The sequence below is a fragment of the Ostrea edulis genome, chromosome 6 (genome assembly GCF_947568905.1).
Source record: "Ostrea edulis chromosome 6, xbOstEdul1.1, whole genome shotgun sequence".
In the NCBI taxonomy this organism is placed as follows: domain Eukaryota; kingdom Metazoa; phylum Mollusca; class Bivalvia; order Ostreida; family Ostreidae; genus Ostrea; species Ostrea edulis.
Window position 1 is genome coordinate 61102389 of NC_079169.1, and position 16974 is coordinate 61119362.

At 35.9% G+C, this 16974-nt stretch overlaps 2 protein-coding genes across 2 annotated transcripts in view; both read right to left on the reverse strand.

Moving 5' to 3' along the window:
* The window catches only part of LOC125647289 (uncharacterized), a 28756-nt gene extending 21681 nt beyond the window's left edge, over positions 1-7075 (reverse strand). The window contains exons 1-6 of the mRNA XM_048873974.2: positions 7022-7075; positions 6349-6444; positions 6019-6141; positions 4165-4288; positions 3718-3893; positions 3169-3306 (exon numbers count right to left, since the gene is read on the reverse strand). Coding sequence (XP_048729931.2) covers positions 3169-3306; positions 3718-3893; positions 4165-4288; positions 6019-6141; positions 6349-6444; positions 7022-7061 — 697 coding nt within the window. The 5' untranslated portion in view covers positions 7062-7075. The remainder of the gene's footprint in view (positions 1-3168; positions 3307-3717; positions 3894-4164; positions 4289-6018; positions 6142-6348; positions 6445-7021) is intronic.
* Positions 7076-11205: 4130 nt separating this feature from the next.
* Positions 11206-16481, reverse strand: LOC125647614 (microtubule-associated proteins 1A/1B light chain 3A-like). Its single transcript, XM_048874362.2, has 4 exons — positions 16123-16481; positions 13568-13623; positions 13077-13183; positions 11206-12275 (listed from the first exon to the last, which is right to left on the reverse strand). Exons 1-4 carry the CDS (start codon positions 16160-16162, stop codon positions 12116-12118), a joined length of 363 nt encoding a protein of 120 aa, XP_048730319.1. The 5' UTR covers positions 16163-16481; the 3' UTR covers positions 11206-12115.
* Positions 16482-16974: the final 493 nt, after the last annotated feature.

Sequence of the window (16974 nt, forward strand, 5' to 3'; positions counted from 1 at the left end):
TATATGCAGTCTTTAAAAGGTTTCCCACTGACTTTCTATATCATCGTTTTTATTGTTCGTCAAGGATGTTGAATCTATTTGTTAATTCAATCCTGAATTCCTGTAATGCTTCTTTTCATTTCAGCTTCTACAAATCATATCTGGCCGAGTTTGATGTTTTCTTTGCAAGTTTCTGCAACTTTATTTTTCCTCTGATGACTACCAGATTGTGTTAATTTCAAATGTTTTTCCCTCTAGCATCTAGGATTGATATTTTGACAAAAATATAAATATACAGGAAATATCATGGAATAGTTATTGGAAAATATGCAATTGAGTCATGGAATGATAAAGAAAAAAACCCCTATGCAACCTATGTCACAAAAACAAACTGGTGTTAAAAGGATCGCTCTTCCAACATGCATGCGATCACATGGATTTCACTTGATGGAAGAAGTAACAACTAGACAGACCGTACTTTAGTAAGCAATAAATTCAGAAATTCATTGATAAACATAAGAGTCCTCCTTTCAATTCTTAAAATCAGGTGACAGGAAAAATTAATGATATCGGAATTACTAGAGAGATCAGTCATGAAGCCCCTAAGCCCAGAAATTAAGTACAGAAGGTAGAAATTCATCGGGCACATCCTCAGACAAGAGGACCACAGGCTTTAAAGGCCACATGAGTATTAGTTGTTTGACTAGCCCCAAGGGCTATGGAATCTATAATAATATTTCTGTTCTGCATATCTAAACTAAATTCTAATTGTTTTACTGTTTTCCGCCACACTCAACAATTTTTCAGTTACCTGGTGGCGCCCAGTTTTTTTTATTGGTGGAAGAGAGAATCCAGCTACAATGTACCTGGGAAGAGACCACCGACCTTCCGAAAGTAAACTGGGAAACTTTCTCACTTACCGGCGCGAGCGGGATTCGTACTCGCGCCGACCAGAGGTAAGAGGCCATGTGATGTTGAGCGCGATGCTCTAACCATTCGGCCACGGAGGCCTCTGAGCTAAATTCTAACGTTCAGAAGCAGTATAAACTTTTTTAAAAAAGATAAATGTCACCGAAAGTGTCTCCTTGTTATATTCACCTTTCCAGATGCCTAGGAGGAGTAAGCATCCCCTGTCGACCGGTCAAACCCGCCGTGAGCCCTATGTCTTGATCAGTGAGATTAACAAAGAGTAATCTCACAATTCCTATAAAGAATACAAAATTAAAAGCAAGACAAACACGGACCCTTGAACATGCCAGAGGTAGGATCAGGTGCCCAGGAGGAGGAGCAAGCATCTGTCTGATAGTGCCAAAAATTGAGAATTTGGTAAACACGGACCCATGGACAGACCAGAGGTGGGATCGGGTGCCTAGGAAGACTAAGCCTCCTAATAACGGCCTAACAATTGGTATGAAACACGACTATGCATTAAGTTTTTCTTACATATGTTTGGTTTTTGAAAATTGGTAAATTTTTGATAGTGTTTTTCCCAGCTTAAGGCCCATGAAGTGCAGGAGTTCTGAAATTTACCATTTTATGTCCCTTTGCCCAAAAGATGCTTCATACGAAATTTGAAAATAATAGGAAAGGTAGTTATCAAGAACAAGTTAAAAATGTTCAATTTGGCCCCTCATTGGACTCAGAACCTCTACAAAGGGGGTCAAGAAATTTTCAATTTTGGTAGAGGTCTTCCTGCTCTACGTGAATGTGCATTTAGTTTTTCTTACAGATGTACGGTTGTGGAGGAAAACATTTTTTTAAATTGACAATTTTTGACAGTTTTTTGCCCTGCTCCTAAGGCCTCGGCGGTGCAGAAGTCCTCAAATCTGCAATTTATATCTGCCTTGTCCAAAAGATGCTTTATACCAAATTTGAAAAGAATTGAAATGGTAGCACATTACTTAGGCCGTTCTTTGCACACTGATTTTGACTACGGATAACTCAATTTACCTGATCAAGATATAGGGCTCACGGCGGGCGTTATCGGTCGACAGGGGATGCTTACTCCTCCTAGGCACATGATCCCACTCCTGGTGTGTCCAGGGGTCCGTGTTTGCCCAACTCTCTGTTTTGTATTGCTTATAGGAGTTATGAGATTGATCACTGTTCGTTATCTTCACCTTTCTTTTCATCAAATGTTCAATTGTTAACGTACGGCGGATATAGACCCACGTGACTCGGGTGAACTATAAACATTTTAACAATGATTGCAATATACGATAGCTCTTTTTATATGGACACCAGAAGGCAAAAGAAAAAGAGGAAGACCAAAAAAAAAAAAAAAAAAAAACCTGGAGAAGAACAGTGAAGAAGGAAATGGTAGAGAACGGATGGTTTTCTTGGACTGAGGCAAGGGTTGCAGCTACGGACAGGGATGGTTGAAGACATTCCGCGTATGCCTTATGTGCCAGAAGGCGGTTTTTCCAATAGGTAACAGGTAACTCTTCAACACGGAAGTGTTCTAGTGGATATGCATGTAGGTGTCCCAATATAAGTATTATGCAGAATAATAATACATGTGTGTGATTTCGCTTTGGTATAATATTCCGATCTGAAAACAAAGTATCGCAATGGGCTAGATTCATACTGGAAACATACCAGTTATAAAACTTGTTATAACAAAATGGATTATGCTGACTTCCGGGAAGTAAATCAAGATAATCTGTTGTCACTGTGGCTACAACGGATTCTGGTCTTTATGATCACTAATTCAATCATATGAATACTGGAGAAAATTTGAAATCCTGGCTTTGTGGAAACACAAATATATGTAACGTAATAAATGGGTGTAAATTTAATTCTGTGCTTGCATGAATTGCATGTAATTTATATCAACACAAAGCTTTGCAAGCAGCTCTACTGAGATTCTAATTTTCAAAAGTTGAATGTTTTGGAATTTTGTAGTTTTGAAAGGTGGAGCTCTGAAAGAAAATATTACATTCTAATTGTCCAAAATATAGTTCTGATTGTCGTATGAATTGTCCTTAAATATATCAGAGGTGATATCCGGTGCCTAGGAGGAGTAAGCATTCCCTGTCAGCTAATCACACCCGCCGTGAGCCCTATATCTTGATTAGGTAAACGGAGTTATCCGTAGTCAAAATTAGTAATATCTCAAGTTCAGCTTTTCCACCGTGTGGAGACTTTAGTCATAATCAAAATCATTGGAAGCAGTTGCATAATACTCACTGTCTAAATGGTAATAAAGTCTGAATTTTTCTTTCGTCATGTCAGCTGTAAACATTTCTTTCATTCCAGCTGCATCCATCGTGTCTTTTATCACTTGATCTTTGGAAGCATCAATACAGAAATAGGTATCCGAGTCAGCTGAAATAAAAAAGAATATGACACCTGTAAAATGGAGGTTTCAATATTCAAACACATTCAAGCAATTTTTCGATTGAAACTTTAAGGTTACATGTAGTTTCATAATTTTCATTATTCCTGATATTCATTACCAAATGATTCATTATTCGAGTTACATGTAGGTCACTTTTATTGAAATAGATGTATTAAAGTTGAAGAATATGAATTACAGTTCTTTAACTTTCCAGGTGCATGGTTTCTCCTTCAAATTCTGACAGCAATCCAGTGTCAGAATATTAACTTGCCGCAAATTAAACATAACATACCGTAAGTAGCAAATCAGTTTTTGCCGGCACCAAAAAAAAAAAAAAAAAAAAAAAATCTCGTAAAAGGAAGCTTGGTTGTTTTTTTTAATAAACTTAAAGTGGGTACCAGTGGTGAGGTTCAAGATGACCAGACTCCAATCCGAGGTAAATAGTACGCGGTTCAGCGCTGGAATGTCGTGATTGTCTTCCTCCACCGTCTCCACAAGGAATTCCCCTGAAGCAGTGCTCTGGCGGACAAGTCGCTTCCACTGAATAATTCCGCGGTAATTCTCACTTGATCCGCTAATAGATAATTCAAATCTCATTACAGGGACCTGTCTAGCGATACTAAATATTTTGGACGAGTCCTTGTGGACTGCTTTACTTATATACAATGTTTATAAAACTGATTTGACCAGTTATTATTTGTTCACGTAATTAGGTTTAGGAAATTGTTGGTTTATGCCAATGGTTTATACTAAAATTCGAATTTGTTGAGTTATGCTATAATAATAATGATAATAATGATTATATGTGACGAGAAAATGTTGAATGAAAATAATCAGATCACTACCAATAATGGCACATTAATTTGAGGTTTTCTCCAGGTTCTACCACATAAGCCAACTGGACAGGTTTCTTTTTGTTTTCATTAACAATCTGAGCCATCCTTTGATCACATTCTGGCTTTCTACGCACTGAAAATGATAACAAAAAGCGGATCATGGGACACAAGGCTCACCTGGGTCAACCTGGTCCTGCTGTTCTTCAGAAGAAAATTAAAAAAAAAAAAAAAAAAATAGTATCGTTTTACCCTCTTTACTCCCACGAAAAATTTTGAACCCATATGATGACCTCACCTAAACCAAATGGAGTCCGGACTTATAAAACCAAACTTATATCCACACAACATGGGGATGCCTAATAAGTTATATTTCCTATATTCATGCATACTATAAATTTTATCCCCAATTTTAGTACCACCGGGCACCCTAACCTCCTGGTCCATTTAAAAAAAGATTTTCAAAATTTTCCTAATACATTCTCGCGTAAAACTTTTAAAAGCATACTGTGGTCGAAACTTACCCCCAGGGTAATCTCTGCTGAGATTCGGCTTGGATGATTATTTGGACTGACGCCGTCACCGACACCGAATCTCGAAGCAGTCCTTCGTAATTCATTTCTGGAAATTTACTTTCAGCTTCAGCCGGTTCTAGCAATTAATGTGCACTTAAGTGACACTGCTATTCGCTTCAAATAAGTTAGTTGACTATCAAACCAGATCTGTATCACAATTAATGCTGCATTACTTACCGTCTAAGTATGTAAATTCCATAAAATAAACTATCACTAAATTTTCCGTTCAAACAAAGACTTCCATGGCGCAATATTTTATCTTCCGAAATTGAAGAGTTCTTATAGTTTGTCTTTTAAATTAGCGATATACAAGTAGGTATGTGGAGTTACAATGTGTCAGAAACTAAATAAAATAGATTACAGGAACTCTTCAATTTCAGGAGATAAAATATTGTGCCATGGAAGTCTTTATTTGTACGGAAAATTTATTGACTATTTTCATTTGGTGATTTTGATATCTAGACGGTAAACAATGCAAAATTAATAGTGATAGAGAGTTAGTTTAACAGTAAAATCAGCCGATATTAACCCCCAGGACACTGGTTTGAAGAAACTTCAATCTGCACTACTCGATTATGTTTGCATATACATGTATAGATATGACTAATTCTGACCATGAAGTTTCTGAGAATAATTTTTGTTTACAAATTTATTCTTATGAAAAATCTTTGATCCCCTATTGAGGTTCCATCCTACCCCCGCCCCCCTCTCGGACCAGGATTTGAATGAACTTGAATCTTAACCACCTGAGGATGCTTGTACACTTAAGATCACTAATCATGACCTAGCTATTTTTGATAAAATTTTAAACTTTTTCTTCTTCAAATATGAATCTGAACTCTTTAGGAAGCTTTCACATAAGTTTTCTTTCTTTTCTGCAATTCTGGCCTAGTTGTTATTTTAGAATTACCCATCCTATTTCAACAAATGGCTAATTACCTCCTCTAGCAATGGATCTTGAAATAAACAACCCTTAAATTCTCTCAAGGATATATTGTGTCAAGTTTGAATCATACTAGCCCAGTGGTTCTGGAGAAGATGACAATGTAAAAATTTTATCGACAGACAACAGGTGATCAAAAAAAGTTCACTGGAACTTTTAGTTTAAGTGAGCTAAAATACCATATAACCGACGAAAGTTGCCATGCTGTAAGAAAATCTGGCCTATGGCTAAATTTAGTTCTAAAAATCTTTTAAACGACACCATAAATTGTGAACACTCTTTTCCATTCCAAAGGTCATTAATTACTTTGAATATAAACCATATACCAAATGCGCTAATTCGGCTAACCTTCCAAATCCGTATCGAATATATCTCTTTTGGGTCTTGTTTGGGGCACAGGGGGTCTATCATCATACGAGGCACGTTTACTTCTGTCAACCATTTCAAATGGTGGATGGTCATTCTTGAAATCTTCAGAGTATAAAATTAATGCTTTTCTTTTTTCCATTTTAAATCAAAAGCGAATTTATTTTCAATGATATTTACTGGAAATTTTATAAAGTAGCCTTGGTACTGATTTATTTAAAACAATGTAAACCACGATCAGCACACATACGTAACATTGATTTCAAAATGGCAATTTCATTTCACAAAAAAGTAATTCAGTAGTCATCCTACCTGCTTCTGTCAAGTCCTCTTCAAAATATTCTACAGGTTTTCCGTCTTCTTTGTCAATCCGTACTTTGATATGTACGGCCGTGGCCACATTGTAAACTGCAAACAGGAACAGCCACATTCAATCCATTATTCTATTATGGGGATGTTCTATTATACTCATACAGTGATTAATGAGTTTCTCCTGCAGATCATCAATATATATATATATGTACTGTACACTTGGGGGGGGGGGGGGGGGGGGGGGGGGGGGGGGGGGGGGGGGGGGGGAGACGTACATGGCACTAATATGCACTCTACAGTTCTTTGACATAATCATGATAATAAATCATCTCAAATACGAAGTAAATTAGATCTACAACTTTACCAGCTAAGTATTATGTCCGTCCAAAGAAGGGAGAAGGAGCGATGGGGTTACAGTATACAGCAGTGGGTTTATACGAAAGATGGGTAGAAAGTACATTATACCCCATTCCCATTATCTAAGAAGAACAAACGAACCAAATTTTTTTTTAAATCTCTTATAGACCTCATTCTTTCGAAACGAAAACCAAACCAAACAACCCCCCCCCCAAAAAAAAATTCCAGAGAGACCTACTTTTCCAAAACAAAAAATTAGTGCCAACCAAGGTTTGATCTACTAGGTCTAGGTATATATGTAAATCCAATTCCTTACGTAATATAAAATGAAGTAAACAGTAATAATGTCGTATCATTTTCTGGACACCCAATGACGTCATGTCAGAATACATAGAATAACAAACCCGATGTTTGACCAAAGACGGTCCAGGACTGCGTTATAAAACGAAACAGCACTTAAGCCTTGTCCAGTCTCTCATAGAGTTGTCTTTCACTGCACTGCAAGAAAACAACTGTTGTAAATTGTGATTTACTATTTCAATGACAGAAAAAAATTAAAGTTTTTAAACTTTCGTTATTAATGTTTGCATCATGTGAGAAAACCTATTCAGAGGCTCTTAATGAAGCAAAATTACATTTACATTGTATGTATTTACCACCATAATCAGGGGCAGATCTAGGAATTCTGGTTAGGAGGAGCATACAATTTTCCAAAGGTAGAGGGTGTGGGGGTCCCTGGTGGGGACCCAGGGGGCAAAACCCCCACAAGCTCCTGGGACTTTATGTATTTTGACATTCACCTTTAAATAGAATCAATTATTATAGATTTGATTTGATTTTCCCTCTTTTTATAGTACGCACTGATTTGTAACCTAAACTTTGAAACTTTTAGGAGGTGCCCCCCCCCCCCCCCCCCACGCCCCCTCTAAATCCGCCAGTGACCATAAGGCAAATATCAGAATGTTTTTAACTGTAGATACTATTTTTTAAAGTTTTACAAAATTTGACCTTGTGCACACCGCAACGTGGCAGATGACGGAGGTCACTGCCCGGTAGTCTTTCTGCCTTTGTGGTGGCGGGATGTCATCAGTGGCGGATTTGAGGGGGACGTACCCCGCCCTAAAATTTTGAAATTAAAGGTAAAGATAGCCTTGCTTATGAAAAAAAAAAGTTAAAAGAATCATTTCCCCTCTCAGAGAAATAACTACATGTATACATGTATTGCCTATCATTATACTTTTACAAACCTATAGTTATCACAGTTGAAAATCAAATGCAACATTTTTATCACTACACCCAGAGACGTATACTGTATGTATATATATGTATGTCTCTGATACATCGTATAGACCATTGGACATCGCCCTATAGCCTGTCCAGAGATCATGTATTTCAGTCACAACTTTGGTAGAGGGCTCTATGCATTTTACACAAGCGTCGGAAATTCAGTTGAAAGGGGGTGGAGGCTAACCACCACAAAGACGTTTTTGAATGAAAAGCTTTTAAAAAGGGGGAGGGGGTAATAGATTGGTAACATTCTGTTAATACATATTCAAATTTATGGCACGCCAAATTCACAAAAATGAGCTAAACATAGTTTCACAGTTGATAAACTAGGTTTATCGACTGTAAACTATAGTTTACGGACTGTAAACTATAGTTAACGACGTTAATCTATATTTCACATCTGTAAACCATAGTTAACAGATAATCTATGTTTCACAAGCGTAAACTATAATTAACAATGAAAACAAACATTAGCGATTGCAAAACATCATTTATCTGATAAATACGGTTTCACGATTGTAAACTACGGTTTACAAGTCTGATAAATATAGTATCACAATTTGTGAAACTAGGATTAACAATTGTGAACTATAGTTAACGAATGTAAATTATAGTTTACAAATGTGAATCTGTATTTATCAGCAAAATCTATTGTTAACGTTTATTTAAAGACAGATAAACTTGGATTAGCATTTGTAAACTATAGTTTGCAACCGTTAAATATAGTTTTACGGATGAAAACTATAGTTAACGAATCGTTAACTATAGTTTCCAGTTCGTAAACTATAGTTTACAGTCGATAAACCTAGTTTATCAACTGTGAAACTATGTTTAGCTCATTTTTGTGAATTTGGCGTGCCATACTAATTGTCAATCATAATTGCAAGCACATTATTTGAGCTGCAACACAAATACAGGAATATACTGAAAATATGGAACACTTGCGATGACGAGCACACTACATGTACATGTGATATTCAATTTTTTTCTCTCTCCATGAACTTGGATTAATTAACCTTATCAATATAGGTATATCTGAGTGTAAGGAACGATAACTCTGGGTATATATTGCTTAACAGCATAAACTCCTTATATAGTGCGATTTTAAAATCGTCTAGCTAAATTACACCTTGATATTAAAAATCAATCATAACATCGAGATCAACTTAATTTTCAAAACAGTTTAAATCACAATTGAAAAGATATTGATATTCAAAAATTACACAATGGCACTCCCACTTTTATCATTCGAATGGATATTTCAAACTTCAAAGAACAAAGGCTGCTCATCTAAAATTCATGATGGTGGAATTGACAATTCCCTATTTCTTTCTGTCTCTTTTGTCAAAAAGTGGGAGGGGGTCAAGCTCTAACCACAGATAAAGTTTTTCCTCTTGAAAGCTGTACAAGAGTATAATAGATTTCAAAGAATTCATGTATGTTTCACTATATAAATCATAAAGTTCGATCTGCCCTAGCAGCAGAATCCCTGACCAATAGCTTCAGAACCCCTGATCCATAGCACCAAACCCGTTGATCCATAGCACTAGAATCCCTGATCCATAGCACCAAAACCTCTGACCCATAGCACCAGGACCCTATATCGCCCAAAACCTCTAACCCATAGCACCAGGACCCCTGATCCATCGCACCCAAAAACCCTGACCCATAACACCAAAATCCCTGATCCATAGCACCAAAACCTCTGACCCATAGCACCATAACCCCTGATCCATAGCACCAAAACCTGACCCATAGCACCAAAACCCCTGATCCATAGCACCAAAACCTCTGACCCATATCACCAGGACCCCTGATCCATAGCAATAAAACCTCTGACCCATATCACCAGGACCCCTGATCCATAGCACCAGGACCCCTAATCCATAGCACCCAAAACCCCTGATCCATAGCTCCAGAACCCCGACCCAGGGCCATGAATTTCATAATGTTGATAGTGACATTTTATCTCATGATACCTATACATGTATTCAGTTTTATCTGCTAGATGTCTCTGAGAAAAGAAAAATTTAAAATGCATGTCCTATAAAGGTTTTGACCCCCCCCCCCTTTAATCTCACACAGGGGTCATCAATTTTACTACTTTGGTTGCAGCTTCTCTCTTTACCATACATGTGTGTACTAAGTTTGGTTGTTTGATGTTATCAAGTCATGAAAAATTTCAAAGAATTGCAATTTCACTGTATGGACCCTAATAACTTAAATCTAGCACATACATGTAAACCCCTGACCCAGGGGCCATGAAATTTACAACTTTGGTATTGGACATTGATTTTCCCCATCATGTTTATACACGTATATGGCATACAGTTTGCCTGCTACATGTCCCTGTGTGTGGAGGAAGACTTTCAGGGTCTGTAGTATTTTTTTTAAAGGTTCTGACACCATTTCTCAAGCCCTCAGCATCAAGTTCACAATTTTAGTTCCCCTTACTCCATATATGTCCCATGCCAAATTTGATGAATAATCATGCATGAGATGTTGATTACAGTGTATGTTCAAATGCTTCTGTACAAAAGGCAACTACTAATCATAATAGGTCACCCAATTGACCTAAAAATACAAATAATAACCCGACAAGGTATTTGGAATTTTTAAATATCAAGTTTATTTGGAGAACTGCACTGGTGCAAAGCATCAACTAGATCACTTAAATTATTCTATAATTACCAAACATATGCATGACTTTATGAAACTTTTACATTTACTCAATTATCAAAAAATATTTATGATAAATGTGAACTAGGGCTCTCTTTAATGACTAAAATTCTAGCAAAAACCCATCCAAAATTGAATATACAAATATGCATTTTGCAAATGGCCCTGACAAACATTATTGTATCAAATGAATACCTGTGACTTTCAATTCATGAATAGGTTAAAGATCTGAGATCATCATTATATTTGGAGTTGGTCAATCTTTTTTATATTACAGGATTTCATAGAACAATGCATATTGAAATATCAGTGAATAATATTCCAAGTATCCTCCTTGGACAGACATGAATAGAAATGATAGATGGACTTAGTCATTTCAATATGCCCTTATTATTGTTTTACAAGGGGTATGAAGTTTCAGCTCTACAACGTGAAGATGGTGAAAAATTACATTTTACAGCTGTAAGACTGAAATCAGCATGCAATAAAATACCATATGTATGTGACAAACAATTTGAAAGACAAAAAAAAAGCAATATGAGAATAGTTTTAATGAAAATATTTTTTCAACAAAATCAACAAACGAGTCATATGTCTAACAAATCTAGTAATAAGAATACACAATCTCAAAATGATGTAACAACATACCCTCGTTCTCTCCCTTCCCAGAAGGGCGCAGTAGTAATAAACGTTTTGTCTCTATAAATAACCAGGATACATTCTGTACCCATGACAACTAAAGGCTGCTAGAAAACAACATGATTATGATTAACAAAACATTTGCATATCACACGCACAGATATCATCTATCATACTCACATAATACAAAACATATTGCACATAACTAGATTCAAAGCATAATGTTTTGACAACGAAATCTTGATTTGAATTACAATTTGGCATAGATATATCTTACATGTACCATATAAATTAATCCTATTTAAATTTCACCCCAATTTTGTTTTATTGCTCTCTCTAAATCTAAAATTTCAGCAACAAAAAACACAAAAAACCCCAAAAACTTTTCACCACTCTGAATAACATATACAATATTACACGTACTGTATTATAAACAATGTACAAAACAGATTCTGAAGAACTATGAATGTCTAACAATAACTATATCAAGTTATATTTCATATTACATATTTTCCATCCTTTTAATCTGACTATAGCAAATATTATGAACAAACCTTTATAAAACAGAACTGTATGCAACTCATAAGAAACATTTATATGCTAAAAATGTTTTAAATATGAAAGACATAAATTCATGGTGACCCAAAAATACAGGGGGAAAAAATGGGCTCCATGACACTTGACCCAATAAATGTTTTGAAATTAATTTTCCAAAAATTCCACAGGTTACTAATGGAATCTAATACATGTGTTAATGTAAAGAAAATGCTGGTGTGACTTTCTGGAACACTTAATGACGTGGAAATCAACCAAATGTTTCCTGAGATGCGTACACAATGTAAAGAAATCCATCCTCGTCTTTTTCTTGTTCGTACACCTCGGCTATCGGTGTCGTGTTACTAACCATGCTGCGGTTGTTGACGATTAGGTAGAAAGCCTGAGAGGGGTGTAACTGCAACCGTCTCCTAATTGAATAGATTTCAGTGAAATTAATTGAAGAAACAAACATCTGCAGTAAGAAATTGATATGGTCAACATATTTACTCGGAATGTTGTAGATGTATCAGGCTGATATATTAAGATGTGATATGGGCTTTTTTAGGATTCTAAAGCTCAAATAAGGAAAATAAGGGCTGTTGTAGAAAAATAAGGAAAATAAGGGCCCACTTGAAAGCCTGCAATATATTTGTATACAGTAAAAAAAACTGATCCCCTATTGTGGCCCCACCATACTCCCAAGGACCATGATTTCAAGAAACTTGAATCTCGGCTAAATCAAGAAGCTTTCATGGAAATTTCAGCTTTTCTGGACCAGTGGTTCTTGAGAAGAAGATTTACAAACTTAAATCTGCACTATGTCAAGAAGCTTCCATATAAATTTCAACTTTTCTGGCCCAGTGGTTGGTAACAAGCTCTTTAGATGATCCCACCTTATTTTTGCATTTTTGTGATTATCTCCCCATTGAAGGTGGATTGGCCCTTCATTTGAACAAACTTGAATCCCCTTCACCCAAAGATGATTTGTACCAAGTTTGGTTGAAATTGGCTAAGTGGTTCTGGAAGTCGAAAGTATTAAAAGTTTACTGAAAGACTGACAGACAGATGATGGACAATGGGTAATCAGAAAAGCGCAGGTGAGCTCTCAGCTCAGGTAAGCTAAAAAAATATTTGGGGAGGGCTATATTATTGCAGATAGATATGGATATTGTACTGTACATGCAAAAAGTCCATACTCATTACCCTGTACTAAGTACATAATAATTTACCTTATGATCTTGACAAGTTCACTCATATTGACATTATCTGGAACCAGAAATTTGGTCTTGTCCAGCATTGGCAGATACTTCTCTGTATGGTATCTCTCTATGATTACCTGGCATTAAAAATATGAAGATTAATGCAATTTAAAAAAAACAACAAAAAAACAAAAATCTGACAATTTCATATTTGAAATTATTTCAGTTCAAGATTCTAAAATATAAAGAGTAAGAGTTTAAGCAAAAATATCTTAAAATGAATTGTTTTTATATTCATCGAAATACATGCCCTCATTTATCACTAGAATGTAGTGTATGAAAATTCATAGGCTCTTGGCGTTTTTAAATATATATTATAATCCAAAAATGTCTTCCTGTAAACAAACTGTTCACTTTGTTTTATACAGAAAGACAATTGTTTTATTATATGCATTTAAAGTGTTGAGATCCTGTGTGAAAATCATATCAATGCTTTTAATTATATGCTATTGTCAACATACTGGAATTTTGTCTGAATGCTGGGAGCGAATGGATTCCACGTCTTTGACTCTCTGGGCTAAAATATCAGAAAACACGGCATCTTTATGTATTTCATATGGGAAGTAAAATTTCTTAAATAAATATTCTTTCATTATAATTATTCTAACATTATTAGATTACATAACAAACAAACAATTCTACACTCACTCTTCTACGAAATGTGTCTTTACTAGAGCTGCTAAAATACATCATTTCGGATGAAGATAATTTAGATTACTAATGGAATAATTACTCATTATGATGTACATGCTCTTGTATAAAATTATCAACAGTTCTTAATTAATTTTTCACAAGAGTAACCTCTGGGTTGCCCACATTCCTATTGATACCATACCATTGATATATAAGGCAGAAGTTGCTCCCAGAACTTTTCAAGAGCATAAATATATCTAGATTCAGTGTTTCTCCATGTTTGTAAAGTGCCTTGAGTGGTATTTTATCATATATGGCGCTATATAAATTATTTATCATTATTATTACTTATAAATACAGCACAGATTTTTCTTGGATAGACTTAACTGCAGAGCTGCATGTTTAATGAAGTCAACAATTCATCTTTTCCAGCTACCCCCCCCCCCCCCCCCCCCCCCCCCACACACACACACACCACCACCACCACCACCCTTTAAATATTATGGTACATGTTTGAGGAATAAAACTCAGTGAATGAAATCTGCCTATTTTACCCATCTATTGTTTTTACAAAGAATATAATATCCATCAAATTTGAAATTTCATAGCATATTCATGTAATCATAAATGATCTTATTAGTCTACTAGTAAAAACTATACATATCAATCGAGGTCCCGTGAGAATCCGGGTTAGAATAAGTTCTCAGTACCCCTTGCTTGTCATTATTAAGAAGCAACTAAATGAGACGGTCCTTCGGATGAGATCGCAAAAATCAAGGTCTCGTGTCACATTAGGAGTGGCATGTTAAAGATCCCTCCCTGTTCAAAGGTTGTAAGCGCCGAGCAAAGGCTAAATTTTGCAGCCCTTAGCTGGTATTGGTGATGTCTCCATATTCAGTGAAAGATTCTCGAATGAGACGTTAAAAACAATATACAATTCACCAACCATATCAAATGAGGAAATAGAGGAATAAGAGGATTTCTATTAGTCTGACATTGCATTACTCTATCAAATCTAATTTTATCGTTAGTACCACAAAGAATAAATGTACAACCGAGTACAGCTAAACTGTGAAAATTTTAGGTAGCAGGTCGTTCCGTCCCACAGTCGGTCCGTCCCATGGTCGATTCGGCCCATTTTGCTTAGTCGATCCGGCCCCTCCAATTTTTTTTTTATCAAAGATATAATAAATGAATAATTACTTAAGACAAAGGGATGTTTTTGCATATATATTGCAGTAAGTTATCAAAATTAGATAACTGGCGATGGTGTACAGTAGATTAATAGCGCAGACTGCCCAGTAGGGCCCCTGATATTAGATAACTGCCGAAGTTAACGTGTAGATAAAATTGTTTATATTTAGGATTTATAAATTTTGTTTGAAGTGCGATGGTTATGAAAATGTGTGCTCATTAATTATTGTAGAAACATCGTTATTTAACTATGTATAGCAATCAATGTAACTGTGTGTCCCCTGTCCACTGATCATTGTGAAAACACCTTAGTGAAAACAGTTTTACAACTGCATTGTTGTGCAACCTTTGATCATTAAGTACGAGCTTACAGTAACCTAACTATTCTTTGTATTGAAAATGAGGCCCACTTTATCGAATACTGTGATGTGTATAATGATCTTAGAAAAAGCTGTCAAATATCAAAACAGCATATCATTGTCATCCTACCTGATGACAGAAGACATCAGCGGCACACACACCATGAAGATGAAATACGCAGATGAATTAAACCAATTCAGTACTGTAAATAGCTTGGAAAAAAGTAATTATTTTTCTGGGCCGGATCGACTACGGGACGTATTAACTAGGGGACGGATAGTCTCCCGACGGATCGGTAATGGGACGAATCGACTAAGGGACGGATTGATAATGGGACGGAACGTCTAGAAAGCAAAATTTTACGAGGGAAAAATACTGTATTAACTTTGAAATTATACATTTTTAAAACTTTACCTCTAAGATGACCCGTTTTGGATGCAAGTAAAGATAGAGGATGGACCTATACACAGTGAAATTGACATGACCTGTAGAGCTGTACTTTCTAAATCAAATGTAATTATATGGGAACATCGTACATGTATTCTAAGACGAAAAGTATACTGATAAAATGTCTTAGGAGGCAAAACATCCTGGCACACTCTGACATGCAGAATTGCGATTATTATCACAATGTGTCATACTGTGAAGGTATCCCCAATTTTACAGGACAATTAATAGGTCTATGATAACAAAACTACTACATGACAGATTGTGAATTCTAAATAATCCTATCATTTATTATTCATGATAAACATTTAATATAGATATTTATATACACCATGGGTGGGTCGTTAACGTTAGCCTCAATTATAACCCAATTACTACTCACACAATGATCTCCTTTCTTTAAAAGGTTTCTGCATCTCCATAATGAAAGAGACGAAAATCTTCTCTTTCCGTAAGCGTAGATGTAAGGCTCTATCCCAACTTCGGGATAAAATTGCGTTGTTTACAAATAATTTCTCCAATTTCACGATCCCGATCCCGACATAAAATCTATAAAGGTGAGGGTAAAAGGAGAGGGAGGGAGGGAAATGGGATACCTGTCCACCCCATGTTGGCCAAGGCCGTCAGAAAAGGGGGTGCGTTGTATGCAATTGAAAGAAAAGAAGAAAGGGGGCACCAGGTAATTCCTGACCCCCCCATGTATCATCAAAACCACCTCTAGAATGATAGACCTAGTTCATATCTGTAAAGAAAATTTTTGTTTTTGTTTTTTGTATGTCCTTTTTAATTGGTAATATATAATCTATGGACGATTTTCATCACATCAACTCTCTATTTTTTATTGCTTATATAGGAGTTATGAGATTGATTACCGTTCGTTTTCTTCGCCTTTCATGTACATTGTAAGAATTATCGATAATAGCAACTACCTTGTACAAATTCTGTCTACAGTTTTTCTGTGTCTTCTGATAAAGTAAGAATAATGATTCTAATTCAATTTAGCTTGAAAAGCAAGCAGAGAGCTTGGGAGATCATGTACCACAACCCATGACTATTACGATTATGAGGACTACTGTAAAGCGAGGAACAAACTGCGAGCCCACACAAGAAAGTTGAAACAAAACGTTGAGGAAGCGATCGCAAGTGAAATAAAGACAAACCCCAAAGCGTTTTTGAAATATACCAAGTCGAAGCAAACAGTGAAAAGTGGCGTAAGTGAGGTCATATACTATGA

Coding starts and splice junctions, on each gene's coding strand:
- LOC125647614 (XM_048874362.2), bottom strand. CDS start 16,162: ATGGAGATGCAGAAACCTTTTAAAGAAAGGAGATCATTGT. Junction 13,624..16,122: donor TAAAGAAAGGAGATCATTGT/GTGAGTAGTAAT, acceptor CTGATATTTTAG/CCCAGAGAGTCAAAGACGTG. Junction 13,184..13,567: donor AGCATTCAGACAAAATTCCA/GTATGTTGACAA, acceptor TTTTAATGCCAG/GTAATCATAGAGAGATACCA.